Source organism: Aulonocara sp. 'chitande type north' Nkhata Bay, linkage group LG20 (assembly GCF_057382095.1).
Source record: "Aulonocara sp. 'chitande type north' Nkhata Bay isolate Kocher_YH1m ecotype deep benthic linkage group LG20, A_spYH_male_GT1.1, whole genome shotgun sequence".
NCBI lineage: Eukaryota > Metazoa > Chordata > Actinopteri > Cichliformes > Cichlidae > Aulonocara > Aulonocara sp. 'chitande type north' Nkhata Bay.
Window position 1 is genome coordinate 1,320,430 of NC_141363.1, and position 14,675 is coordinate 1,335,104.

Sequence of the window (14,675 nt, forward strand, 5' to 3'; positions counted from 1 at the left end):
TCTGCTGAAATTTGGCTTATATCCTGGTCAGCTTGATTTATTGATCGAAAACTTACAAAAAGCCTTATAACGTAGAAACTGTGACTCTGTGTGGTTTGGATTTTTAGCATACAAAGTACCATTTAAAGATATAAAATAATGGCACATTTGACCTCTGACGTGTGTGTGTGTGTGTGTGTGTGTGTGTGTGTGTGTGTGTGTGTGTGTGTGTGTGTGTGTGTGAGATTGAGAGTGAGAGAGAGAAAACTACTTAATAAAAACTGTTTAAACCTGATAGTTGTTTAGTTGTTACTAAACATTTAAACGAATTATGCTACACAATGAAATTAAATAATACTCAAAATGATGTCAAGTGTATTTATAAAGCCTTTAACAGGGCAACAAAATTCTGCACTTTTTTTTATTGAACTAAAAACATGTTGAAGTACGTTTAAAAGCGACGTTGCTGTCTTGGAGGAGGTTTGCTGTCATCAGACATGGAGAAAAATGAAAAACGTTTCAGGATGAAACACTAATGTTTTCGTGCTGGTGGAGACCGGCCGGACTCTCACGTCTCAGCCTGGTTATAAGCATTTCATAGTTCCTTGACACGATGCAAGACAGACAACATTTCCTCGAGTGGCAGTTGCAACGCTAAACAGGCTGAACATGCTCCTGTACGGTTGTTTGTTTGGTTTTTAATTCTCTATTTTCAATTTTAAGAAGAGCAACATTAGCGCCCCCCCCCGCACGTATACCGAGTACTGCGCAGTGGAACTCCTGCCTTTCTCGGCTCCTCCTTGCACACCACACCTTTCTGTGAACTCTCCCGGCCGGGCGCGGTTCCCAGGGTGGAGTTATACCGCCACTGCTCCGAGAACAACTACAACCAATCTGCATACTTAGCGCGGCCGTTACAGCTGTCGGTGCACTTTTTATTTTCCCTCCGGGCCTGCGCTTCTCTGGAAGCCCGTTCTGTCGATCCGTTCACAAGAGGGGCGCTGAGTTGGGAAGATGATGGCTCCGGAGCCGCTGCGATCAGCGACAACCATCCGGGTCGCGGAGGATACTTCGCTCGCGCTGCCCTCCGACAACAAGTTGCGGTCGGGACAGCAGCGCGTGCTGGACCAGGTCCACAGCATTAAGAGGAGCAAGTCCAAACACGGCAAGAGTGTCAGAGCTCCTTCTCCTACAAGTATGGAAATAAGTTTCTACAACTATAATAAAACAAAACCCAACGTGTCTGCGGGGCTCGTAAACTGAGCGTTGTGTTACCTGAGTAAGATGCGTCACACAACTTCCATTGAAGTAGCACCGCTAACGGGCTCGACGTGCTTTTTTTTAATGTGCCACGTTATCCTTTCCTTTTTATTTCTTTCCTTATTTTTGTATAACTTCACAGGCGCATCTAAGTTGTAGGTTGGAAAGTAGGTGGTTCAAATATGTTTCGAGGCTTTTTGGTATCAAAGTGACAGTTTTGTTTAAAAAAAGAAAAGAAAAGAAAAAAGACCCGCTGTGTGACACTAGCAGGTTCCAGCAGGCGTGAGAAAGGCGTAACGACGATTGTTGACGTAAGAATTTCTTCTGAAAATGGGTTGAAACTGCGCTGTAGGAAGATTTTACCCTTTAACAAACACTCGATTGTAAATGGGGAGAAATCAAAGCCGGAGTTGCGGACGCACCTCCGGCTATCAGGTTGCCTTCTTCAGTGTGCAGCTGCTTTGTAATGTTTGAGTTACTTCTAGGATCTTAATTACCTTCAGTTGTTGTTTGCTGTTATCTAAAAGGACTTGTTCACTTGTAGCCTCCGTGTGACACTCAGTGATTGTGTGTGTGTGTGTGTGTGTGTGTGTGTGTGTGTGTGTGTGTGTGTGTGTGTGGGGGGGGGGGGGGGGGGGGGGGGGGGGGGGGTTCAAGTTTCTGCTTTTTGTCATCATTCATACATACATACATACATACATACATACATACATACATACATACATACATACATACATACAAATTATTATTATTTTGTAAAAGTGTGTGTGTCTCATATCTTTCTTTTTTTAAACAGGTCCACCTCTGCCGTCTTTCAGAAAACAAACAGATTTCGCCTCGTTCAGATATTCTCCATCCAAAGCAAATGGCACCTTCCGCAGCAAATCCACTATGTCTGCTGGCACCACGAAGGAGGTAATTACAGCAGCGCACAAACCTTTCCCAGCAACAGACTGCTTATGCTCAACATGTTTATTTTTGCTCGTTATGTTCACACAGAAACAAATTAATTTGGCTGCTTCCCTGTTAGCAAGGTGGCTGCCACAGCAGATGGATCTGCATATTTGATTGAGAGCTGATTTTATTTAATTTTTTTAAACCAGATGCTCTTCCTGTAAAACGTGTGTCTCTTTCACTAGAGATCTTTGCTTATCTTATCAGAGCCAATAATATGACTAAATCTGCATCATGTTAAAGACACTGCTGAATTCTTGCTGAACTAAATGCCTTTTGGTTTCCAGCTTCTTTAAACAGATATATGCAAGATTGTTTTTGGTTATCTTGTAATTCTCGACAAGAAAAGCAAAAAACAAAATAGATGCTTCCACAAATGTCTGCCCATTTCCAATGTGTGCGTTTACAAGTCGGGGTGTATTTGTGTGTGTGGCATTTCTGTGCCCCACCCTTCAAAATGAGGGGGTTTATGTTTTGAAACTCAACTGTGAGAAATTTAGGGTTGATGGAGCAATTGGATGCAATCTTAAATTCAAGGAGGATGCCTATTAGTCCATATGTTAGTGTTGACACCAAACGGGAAGGCTCGCTCAGTCACTGGTGATTTACGACATTGTTTTAGGAAATGATGATACTGGCTGACGACTCTGTAGCTACGCGGGTCTCCTGGTGTTCATGCCTGAGGTCATCTCAATCCATACAATGTTCTCTTGTACCGAAAACCCTGAAAAAAATATGCACGTTTTCTGCTCGTTCGTTTTTCTTCTCACAAACCGGAGTGTATTTTTGCGCTGGTGTGAATCTGTTGTTTTTGAATGTTGTTCTGTGAGTCTTGCCAGGAGCAGTCGGGGTGAAACAACTCATTTACAATACCGAACTATTTGAAATTCCATAGCTAAGTGTAATGCTCATCGTTCTTGGTGTGTGTGTGTGTGTGTGTGTGTTTTAATATTTGTTTGCTGCGTGTTGTCCTGATTTGATCTGACAGTGAGTTGAGGAATGCGGCGAGAGTGTGGTGATGTGCTCTTGCTGATGAAGACTCATAATCATCACATCATGAAACACTTATGTCGCAAGGTCGTTTCCAAATAATCCACAGAACAAAAATAACACAAAGTTACTTAGTGAAGAAATTGTATCCAGCAGTTGGAATACAACGTGTTGTCTAGTGCAGCATTTACAAGCACTGCTTGAATGAGACGGCTTACGAATACAATTATTTATGTCTTTATAAAAAGAAAACCCAGAAGAAAGTATAACAAACTGAATTACTCACAGTTTTTGTGTTTGTGCGGTTCTCACATTTTTATTAGCTGAATTTGTCATCTATGGATTACCATATTATCACGAAACAGTCGTGCCCATTAAGTTGCAACCTTGCACGCAGTGGACGGACAGGCCACAAAGATATACCGTTAATGTCTTTGATGCAGATAACAACTTTTTTTCTGTATCTCGGGAGCCACCTCGGTCTCAGTTTGATGGGACTTGAACTGAGCTTTTACAGTTCTGTTGGTGGTTGTAGCCGCTTAGGAGCTCAATCTGCTCATTTTAAGGGCGCAGGTTCGATGCCTGGCTGCTCCAGTTTTTAGTCTGCGTGGGGTTCAGTGTTGTTTGGCAGTATGGTGAACCCAAAGTTGCTCTCTGATGTGTTCATCGGAGTATGAAAGTGTGTAAGTTTTAGATAGGTGTAGAATAAAGTCCTTGTATGAATGGGTGAAGGAGGTGTGTTATATAAAGCGCTTTGCGAGTAGAAAAGTCCTACATAAGAAGCAGCCCATTTACCCTTTTTTTTTTCCAGTTTCTTTGCTGTTTTTTTCCAGATAAGTTGGCTAACCTGTTATAACTCTGCACCACTCGACTATAATAATAATACCTGTGCTGTTTGATACGGCTTCTTTCTGGCAACACCACATACAGTAAATCTGTGTTAATCCCAGGTATAATCTCTCCTCGTAACAGAAAACAATAAAGCCATTTTTTTATTAGTCTAGTGCCAGAATAGAAGCATTGTACTGTTTGTCTCTGTATTCTGGACGTGCTGAGTTTGCATTTGTCCACATTGTCCTGTGTATGAAAGGTTCTCGTGGCTCACTCAGGCTGTAGCTGCATGAAGGGAGCACTGTGAGAATAAACACACTATCTTCTCTTATCAAGTGTACTGTTGACATATCTTTCTTTCACCATGTTTTTACTGCCTGCTATCATGGCTGACGTATGGATGGTAACTCAGCAACCAGTCCAGTTAGGAACAGGAACGAGCTAAAGACCAATAAGAAAATTCATGTGTGTACCCGGAGCGCCTGCTCCACCTGTAGCAGGTCCTCCTTCATAATAAACTCTGCGATTGAAAAGAGTGAGCTGAGGCTGTTTGGTTTTGTGGTCGTGTAAAGGCGAGGTTTTTCATTTCCTCCTTTCTGTATTTTTTTTTCAAGCCAATAGGAGACGAGCATTTAATTTGGTGGATGACTAATCAGTGAAGCATTAGTGAGACATGTTGGGTCCTTACTTTATGGGAAAGCTTGTCAAGTGTGTTTTACATGTGAACAAACGCACACACTGTCGTGCCCATGCACACACTTCATAGATTTCATTTATTATCCTTTTAATTTTGCACTCTTAAATGATGCACAATTATGAGATTAAGCTGGCAATTACATCAAGATCGTGAATACAGGTTTAGCAGGTGCTCAGTCTCACTTGTGCACACGAAGCTCCTCTGTTTGCTCCAATGTATCATCAGTCTTAGAACAGAAATGGCTTGGGTTAGTCTCAAATGACGGATATTTTGCTACATTCGCACGTATGGTCGTTTGCTTTATTCTACAGGTTTCCTGAGTGTAAACCGAGAAAAGGGAGGATAGGAAGTGGCACGCAGGCTTTGTGTCAGTTGAAATTTTCCTGTTTTGGGTTTCCGGGGATCTTTGAAAACTGTTCTTGTGGGAAACCAGGTTACTTACCTTACAGAGAAGCCTTGAAGTTAAGATGTTGTGGAGTTTTGCAATGTGTCATTTGTATCTCTGTACTTTTGGAAAACCAACGATGCAAATGTTGCTTGGACAGTAAGTAAATCTCTCTCTTTTGACAATGCAGACGAGTCGTACTCTATCCACTAGAAATTCTGGAGGAAGATATATGAGTACCTCCGGTGTTTGGGAAGAGAATATCAGTGCCTCCACCTGGCCAAAGACTTACAATGGGATAAAACCCAGTAAGAGTGACCCTGCCTTGGCTCCACCTTTTTCTCCTGCCACTGGACCTGGCATGGTGATCATTTTGTGTTTTACATTTTTTCTGTTCTGCGTAGTTCACATAGAAGTACCAACAAAATGTTCTAAACTATTTTTTGTTGCTTTCTAGAGAATAAAAGGACAGATGGCACAGGGCCAAAGCACCTTTCAAACTCGAACAAACAGACACAGTGTTTCATCAGTGACTAACGGTAATGCGATCACCAGCAGCCAGTCGCGCATAGTCCGGATGCCCTCCACCCAGTCTCAACATGAGGGCAAGATGGGTACCATCAAAATGGAGAGTAAATCAATGTAAGGTCACCTTTATTCTGGCATTAAAATGTAGCTTAATATATATTTTAAAACTTGAAATTAAATCCAGACTGTTTACTAAACTCAGAAGAGCGTATTTCTTTTCTAATTTCCTACCCTTGCCTACATTCCTGGGTGTGTTTCTCCAGGATGAACAATCCAGACCTGACCCTAAAGGAGGCTGTAGAGTTTTTGGGTAGCAGTGAGGAAAGTTACCAGCAGTGGGGAGCAACATTCATCCAACACACCACCTACACCGACGAGTCTGCCAAATCAGAGGTCCGAGCAGGCACACAGAAGATTACTGTACATGCTTATTGTGAAGAGAAACACGCACTCTGTATAGTACAGAGTTATTATAGTTTTGTATTTTTAATTATTTAATTAATTAAATTAAAAAAGTAATTTAATTAATTATTTTAATTTCTAATTAGCTATTATTTTTATTATATCTTGACTTTCTGTTTTTAATTCAGTTTAGTTTTAGTTGGTTTTGAGAGTAATGAGGCTTTTTAAGAAAACAATTCACTTCAGTTTTTATTGGTTTGCATCATCAGGCCAGAAGTTATTAGAGAGAACATCCTGGTACTTTATTTACTTAAAAAAATATGATCCTCTCATGTTCCCATACGCAAAGCTTATGCACACGTGTGATGCACTTTAAATAAAAATGCATGAGCATCTATTAGTTTCTGAAAATAGGTGACTATAAGCAATGCTAATGCATGATTTGCATACTACTAATTAATAAGTAATGAGCTTGTAACTGCTTTTGCTTTCATATCACATCAAAAAATTCTCTCCACCTCTCCGCTTTGTATTTCTGTGTTGCAGGTTTTCCAACTCGGGGGCATTCCTACTCTGGTGGCCCTGCTGAGAAGCGGCAATCCTCAGGTGTGCCAGGTTGCTGCTGGAGCTCTGAGGAACCTGGTGTTCAAGAACCAAAATAACAAACTGGAGGTTCAGCGCTGTGGTGGTATAGCAAAGGCCCTTCAGCTGCTAAAGGAAACAGATTCTACTGAGACCCAGAAACAAATTACCGGTAGGAACTTTGACTGAGATAGAAGACACTGACATATCATGTAGAAACAGAAATGAGGTAGTAGTGATTCCAGTAATAATACAGACAAATGCAAAAAAAAAAAAAAAAAGAAGTGAAATAGAGGGAACCAATTTGATGATGGATGAAATGCCCAGAAAAACAAATGGACTGTCTGGCTTTAAACAAAACTAAACACCGGTTGCATGTATTCTCCTTTGGTTGCCATATTATAGGCCTGCTGTGGAACCTGTCCTCTGCCAACGAGCTGAAGGAAGAGCTTGCAGCTACAGCACTGCCCGCCCTGACTCAATGTGTGGTGGTGCCTTACACAAGCTTGTCAGACAGCGGTCCGAGTAGCTACATTGACCCCTCTGTCTTCAGCTCTGCCACAGGGTGCCTGCGGTAAGAATAAGTCTTTGTAATGACAGCGATCAGTCAGTTAATATCTTTTATACAGTGGCTATAAAAGGGATTTATATATGTTATACCATCTGTTTTCACTTAATTTAAGGGATCACGTATGTATATTTATATGTATGTACACGCTGCAATGATGATTTCATGGTGGTTGCAGGAACTTGAGCTCTGGTCGGGGTGGACAGAGGCAGGCAATGAGAAGCTGTCCTGGCCTTATCGACTCCCTCATGAGTTACATGAAGTCCTGTGTGGCAGAGCAAAACCCCGATGACTCGGTAACCACTTAAACACACAGTTAACTCTTTTGTTACCAACAATTCAACCTTTTCCCATCAGTTACAAGTATTCATAACTTTTTCACTGGTAGTCTAATGATTCCCATATAACAGTACACAATCGGGCCGTGTGGCCAAAATGCAGAGTTTGTTTTGTCTGCTGTCGTCATCGCATCAGTAAAATCAGTAGAGCTGAAACAGTTAATTGATTTTTCAGAGACGTCAGTGACAGAAAGTTAACCAGTAACCGATTAATGATAATTTAGCAAATTGGTTATTAGTCTTTGTTGATATATTGATTATATTGTTTTTGTCATTGTAAACTGTCTTTCAGTTCTGCTTGTAGAGCTAATCGGTATTGAAGATAAGAGATAAGATAAGATAAGACTTTATTGATCCCACAACAGGGAAATTTTTGCATCACCTCAGCTCAGGTACAGATATCAGAAGAAAATACAAAAATACAAATAAGTGCAATCAATGAAAAAAAAGTAAGATAATACACTACATACAGCACACACAGTATGTGATTATGGATATGGTTGGAAATATGCAAGACATAAACTGTATAGCTTGACATAACTATTGTACCACTACTATTCCTATTTATAGATACACACACATGTACACACTAAATATACATATGTATACATATACATACATATATACCTGCACACGTCCATACACATGGAGGGTCCATTATGCATGAAGTGAAGTGGTGGATGTTCAGTGTCCAGTGACTTATGACATCGTGATTCAGGAGTTATGGAGTCTAACTGCTGTTGGGATGAATGATCTGTGAAAGCGCTCCTTCCTGCAGCGAGGGTGTTTCAGTCTCTGGCTAAAGGAGCTGCTCAGCCCACTCACAGACTCATGCAGTGGGTGATGTGGGTTGTTCATGATGGATGTCAGCTTTACTAACATCCTCCTCTCGCCAACCACCTCCACAGACTCCAGGGGACATCCCAGCACGGAGCTAGACCTCCGCACCTGTTTGTCAATCCTGCTCCTGTCCCTGTCCGTGCATCCACTCCCCCAGCAGGCCACTGCATAGAAAAGGGCAGATGCTACCACAGTGTCATAGTATGTCCTTAACAGAGTCCTGCAGAATAAATAACAGAGTCCTGCAGACTCCGAAGGACCTCAGTCTCCTCAGCAGGTGGAGTCGACTCTGGCCCCTCTTATACAGGACGTCTGTATTTGTAGTCCAGTCCAGTTTATTGTTGAGGTGAACACCCAGGTACTTATAAGAGTCCACTATCTCAGTGTCATCAGTGGCATCACCAGCCTCATAATCATTGGGCCCTTCTTTGTCTTTGTGGCTTTATTGTTTTTCTGGTTCACACCAGTTTGTGTGTTTAAATTGTGCGTGAGTGAGCAGTTTTCTGTTTTTGGAATCATATCTTGTGACGAATCCTTGTGTAGTCAAAGTTGTACAACATTTATCTTGCGTCTCCTACAGAATGTAGTCAGTCCAGATTCCAAATGTGTCTTTATGTTTGTTTTTTAAAAGCATACCCATGTGAATGTACATATGCTCACTAAATTACATGCTTATTATGAATCTGTGCGTACCTGTAATTTGTGGACGTTTCAGGTGTGGGTGTGTCCTTAATTCTATGTTTATGTTAATGCAGAGTTTACACAGACTTCATTTCATGAACTAAAGCATAATTAGTGAAAGTGCAGGCAGAGATTATCTCATCGCACAAAGAACATAGAGAAACATAGCGTTACCTTGAATAGAGCTTCCCATTTGATCCAGTTGTAAAACAGTGATCTCATAATAGTATATAAACACAGGTATGTAGTGTTTTTTGTGAAACATGCAAACAAAAAGCACTTTTATATTTACTATTAAGTATGAATTGATGACTGTTATTAGGTATTTTTTTTCTACTGCAGTCTAAATATGTTGTCAGCAGACTGACTGTCTTTCTAGTGTCTGACACTAAAACCGTTGTCCAGTTCATCATCAGATAGGTCTGCTATGCTGTTTATGAGTCATAACAGACAAAAGTATGAAAATAAAACCTTTAATGTGAACTCTCTCCTGTTCTTTAGTCCTTGGAGAACTGTGCATGCATCCTCCATAACTTGTCCTACAAACTGGAGCAAGAGTCCCCCGTGAGTTTCATAAACTACAACCCAAGTAGAGATGCCCAACACGAGAAAAGCCCCACAATTGGATGCTTCAGCCCTAAGAGCAGCAAGGCCCAAAAGACGGTGGGCACTAAGCACAATGCCTGTAGACTATTTTGTTTGTTGGAGTCTTTCATTTAAACTTGCCTTCTCTGCTTCTCTCAGTTCTCCTTTGATACTGTGGATGCTAGCCCCCCATCAGGTGTTAAGTGGTTGTCCCATCCCAAAGCTATAGACACCTACCTGTCCCTCCTGGAATCGTCCGAGAACAAAGCCACTCTAGAGGCCTGCTGTGGTGCTCTGCAGAACCTCACTGCCAGCAAGGGAAACGTGAGTACAAAGAAGTTAATTATTAGGATTATGGTGTTACTCTGTAACTGGATTAGCTCAGGTTGATTTATGAAAGAGGAAAGATGTGAAAGTTTTGTGAGAAAGGGTGGAGTTGTCTTTGTATTTCAGGTTTGTAGATGAATTTCACTTGTTTTACAACACAAAACATCTACACGTTAGTTAACCGTGTAAGTCACAACATAATGTAATGAGCTATTGAGCACATTTATACATATATACATGCATGTTTCTCTGATTCTTTTAAAAGAAACTGTACATGCAACAAATGGCAAGTTGCCCTGTGTGACATTCATACTCCAATCGATATAATTCTTTAACTCTTTTGAAAAGTGTTTTCAAGCCTCTTCAGGCACCAGTTGTAAGGATCTGTTTTTCCCCTTTGTCCTGTGCAGAGCTCTAAACCGTCTTATCATTTTCTTTTCTGCTTCACAGTTTAAAGGTGAATCTTGTTCAACCTCTTGCAGTTATTCTCCCATATACAGCGATGTGTGGTTTTGTTGTGTTAGAAGTGAAGAAAGCTATAATCCAGTTATTAGTCACGATTAACTGGTGACAGCAGTGTTTAAACCAGCTGAAGCTGTTCTTAAACTTTCCTCTGCCAGCTCCTTAGTGCAGATTCTGTATAACGTATCAGTGTGGGAATATGTCTGGAGAGTTCACAGTGACTGGCGATCCAGCCTCCTCCACACTGGCCTTAACCAAACAGGATGTTTCCTTCAGAGGCAAAGAGCAGCTGAGGCCAGTGTCCCAAGCTGATTCTCCCAACACTGTCTAGAGTTCATGTGTGAAAATGGCACATGGTTACAGACACTACTAAACATTTTGAAGTGAAGAGAAGAGCCTGTTCTTTGACATAAATCTCATATTTCTAACCTCCTTAGACCTGAACTCTTCCACGGCAGCATTTTTAATTTCCCTTTGATATTTGGGCTGATTGGGACCTGATGAATATAAAAACAAAGAATTACCTGATTTTTTTATTTTTTTTTTACCTTATTTTTGTTTCTAAGAAAAATCAGAGCCACATATGAGGATATTCATTTAAAATTTCGATAGAACAGTAGCAGCATAATGTCCTCGTAAGTGGATATCAGGCCCTTGTAGAAATTGCGTATTTTGGTCTAAATAACCCAAAATGTGATGTCCACATATGTGGAGGTTAAGAAAGTTTTCAGCAAATTGCCTTTTCCTTAATTCTGTTGTGGGTGTTGTTGATGTTTTTTCCCCTGTGTTAAATAAACACAAAAATTAAATAAATTTCTCTTTGTAACCATTTCAGGGGTCAGATGCTGTGAGCAAAATTTTGGTTAGTAAGTCCAGAGATCTGAGTCAATTTGGACCTCTGCTGAAGCCATCTAACCCGAAGCTTCAGAACACTGCCTTGTCCTTGTTGGGTAACATGTCTCGGACCGACAGTTTGCAAGGCACCATGGGTAAGAAGTAGGATAATGGTAGCGCACAAAAGACTTTGACTATCCAGTTTTCAGATATGCAAGTTTAGTCCACATACAATTGATTTGCTGTTTTCTTTTAGCAAAGCAGATCTTGCCTCAGCTCGGAGAACTCCTGCAGGGTGGGCCCAGTCAGTTGGGAAATTCTGACGAGTCTGTAGCAGCAGCTTGCAACACAGTGCTAAGACTGATGTCAGCAAACAGTGACACCAGCAAGAAGGTCATCAATAATGCCGTTATTCGGTCGCTATTTGACCTCAGTGAAGACAAGTGAGTGTTTTTTTTAAATATCATTTGCAGAGGTGGCAAGCTTCAGCGTGTTTCTATGACCGATGATGACTTCTTTTCTTTTTAGGAAACTTACCAAGGGAAGCAGCGCAGCCTCGCTGCTGCTGTACAGCATATGGCAAGACAAGAATTTGCAAAGCTCTGTGAAAAAGGTAAATTAGAAAAGGGAGAAATGGCCTAATGGTACAGCTGAGGTGACGTTTCAGTGATGTGCTTATTGTCTTTACATTTCATGCTAGTTCATGCTCAAACTTCCTTGCTGGGAGGGCCCAGCTTTATTGGTGGACAAATGGATGGGTGTTTATCATGACTCCTCAGACTCTTCACTTTCCCTTCCCTTCTGCCACACCCAAAACATCAGTGAATAAAGAAACATTAGACTGGAATCCTGGTAGACTTGTTTTCAGTACTCACGGTTTCATACGGGAGGAGTAATCCGTGGAAAATTGGGGCTGTCGCCCCCACAATAAAAGCCTGAGGTGGAGGATCGAAGGAATATGAGACATTTTCTTTAGATTCATGCAGCTATGTTCACCTTATTAACACTATCTGCACCATTTCTGTCAAAGATTAATGCGTCACTAGTAAAGAAAAAAATGTGACAGATGAGTAGAAAACATTTTTCCCCTCGCCGCTCTAAGTTCAGAGGGCTTCACAATTATTGCAGGGGTGTGTTGCAAACACCACGCGTGTTTGCGGACTAGTGCATCTCTGCAACATCTTTAACTGATGGAATCTATTGAACCCACAGATGGGGTTGACCAAATCAGCCTTCATCAACGACAACATAACCCACGTGGTCTCGCAGCTCGAAGGACAGTGATCGGGCGGGATCGGCAGCAGTAACCGTAAAAGGTACGATTCCAGTTTGAGTGGCTGTATTTGTTCACATTTTCAGACCAGTTGGGATCAAAGCAACATGAAATCTGAAGATGTCTTTTTTTCTCTTTGCCACTCGCTTTTCTTTCTTTTCATTTCCCCTGTGTGCTTGTGCCCGTGCTTGCAGATAGAAACCGACGTGTTCAGACACTGCTGTTGCCACACCCTTCCAACGAAGACAACAAAAAAAGAGAGAAAAATGATGCTTTTTATTAATACCATCTGGATAGAGCCTGACAATTGCTGTTCATTGATTGATGCTTTGTACATATTATAAAGGAAAGAGTGCTTTTAATTTTACAATTAATCCTGTGGTCTGTTTGGAAATGTTTGCCTGTATCTACGTAGGTAGGCTGAGAGTGCTTTAAGACGTGTGTGTAGTGTGTGCTGAAACTGGCTTGTTTTAGGTTGCAAGTCCCCGTACACCAGGCAGCCACCGTACACCAGGCAGCCACCGTACACCAGGCAGCCCCCGTACACCAGGCAGCCACCGTACACCAGGCAGCCACCGTACACCAGGCAGCCACCGTACACCAGGCAGCCACCGTACACCAGGCAGCCACCGTACACCAGGCAGTGTGGATTGACAGTGTTACCTGCAGCAGAATGTTACTTGATTCCCATCACTGTCAAACGTGTCTGCACAACTACGACTACATAACTAAAAGTTATATGCAGAGAGAGGTCTGAGCAGCCAAATATGAAAGCTTTCTGACAAAAATCAAAGAAACAAATATGACTATTTGTGGTATAATTGCAGTATGTTGAGAAATATGATTCAAAGAAGGTTGTTTCTTTTAAAAGAATAATAATATATCCCCACCACAGCCCCATTTCTTGATTTCCTTTAGTGAAGGTAATAGATTTTCATGTTGAATGCACTAAGAATACATAAAAAAGGTCCAAGCAAAGATTCACTTTAGCAGTACTTTGATTTTCAAGGTTAGCAAAGAAGCGCTATTTTTAATGTACAAATGCACTAGTTCAACATTTAAATGTGTTTACTTGCTTTCTTTGACATTAATATCATGCTTTTGTTTGTACATGAAATAGAAGCTACAACTGGCAGCTCGTTAGCCTAGCATGTAGACTGAAAACAAGCTCAGAGAATAACTCAGTAGTGTCTTCATTATTCATTAAACCACATAAAACAGAATTGTTGACAGTGGAGGTAAATTACCTTCTCTTGTTTCCAGGGTTTGTGCTAAACTAAGCTAACTGACTGCTGGCAGTAGCTTCATTATATACAGGACAAAGGTTATCTAACTTTTCAAGCAGCTATTAGCCGTGTATTCAGTTTTGGACTCTATCTTAGTACTGAGTGCTTGTCAATATTCACTTTTTTTAATGCTATATATATTTCTTTTTTAAATATTGCTTTGTTTTCTTGTGGGGAACAGGGACATGGAAAGACTGGGATGTAGCACACAGCATCTAGCACCCATCACTTTGCCTCACTCATGAACTATGTGTAGAAATTTGAACCAGCAGTAAATTATCAGTCAGCACTGTCAGCAGTTAATTTGCTGGCTGACTCTGAGTGTTCTTTGACCAAATTCAGATAAATGTTGTGGAGACAATGAAGGGGTCGTGCCTTCTAACCAGCATTTTAATGAATTACGAACTGCGCACCAGTCGAGGGAAGAGGAGCTGCTTTTACAAGTGTGTCATGTTTAATAGTTGTTTTTATTAAAGCAGCTTACAAAGAGGTTATTTGCAGGATATCTGCCGTCATAACCAAACTGCCTGTTTATTGAACACAGATTTTAAATTTTTGTAAAACTGAAATGCTTTTGGAAAAACCACCATTACACGTCATAAAACATACCTGCCATGAAACACGGTGGCAGGCAGCTATGGGGCTTTCCCAGGGCCACAGGGTACAAGGCAGGGGGCTGCCTTTCTGCTTGGGAAATGGCTGTATTGAGGTTCATTTGATCAATGTCAGTATTTGCTTAGAATGTATATTTTTGAGAAATGTGTGTGTGTGTTTGTGAGGCGCATAAGTAGGAGGCTTGTCTTTCACTCAGAATAAATAAAACATGCCAAAAATATTGCGAGTTTTGTTTTTTGTTAATTTTCCAGTGACCTT

At 41.1% G+C, this 14,675-nt stretch overlaps 1 protein-coding gene across 2 annotated transcripts; it reads left to right on the forward strand.

Moving 5' to 3' along the window:
- Positions 1-815: 815 nt before the first annotated feature.
- On the forward strand, positions 816-14,648 carry pkp1a (plakophilin 1a). Of its 2 annotated transcripts, none has more exons than XM_086277949.1 (15): positions 816-1,174; positions 2,036-2,154; positions 5,287-5,460; positions 5,554-5,738; positions 5,888-6,017; positions 6,573-6,780; positions 7,014-7,182; positions 7,355-7,472; positions 9,537-9,698; positions 9,780-9,944; positions 11,245-11,398; positions 11,500-11,686; positions 11,772-11,856; positions 12,456-12,559; positions 12,715-14,648. In XM_086277949.1, the coding sequence occupies exons 1-14, from the start codon at positions 994-996 to the stop codon at positions 12,525-12,527; spliced, it is 2,109 nt and encodes a 702-aa protein (XP_086134075.1). In that variant the 5' UTR covers positions 816-993; the 3' UTR covers positions 12,528-12,559; positions 12,715-14,648. The 2 variants fall into 2 exon arrangements, with proteins under 2 accessions (XP_086134075.1, XP_086134074.1); XM_086277948.1 differs by having other exon boundaries at positions 817-1,174; positions 12,711-14,648.
- Positions 14,649-14,675: the final 27 nt, after the last annotated feature.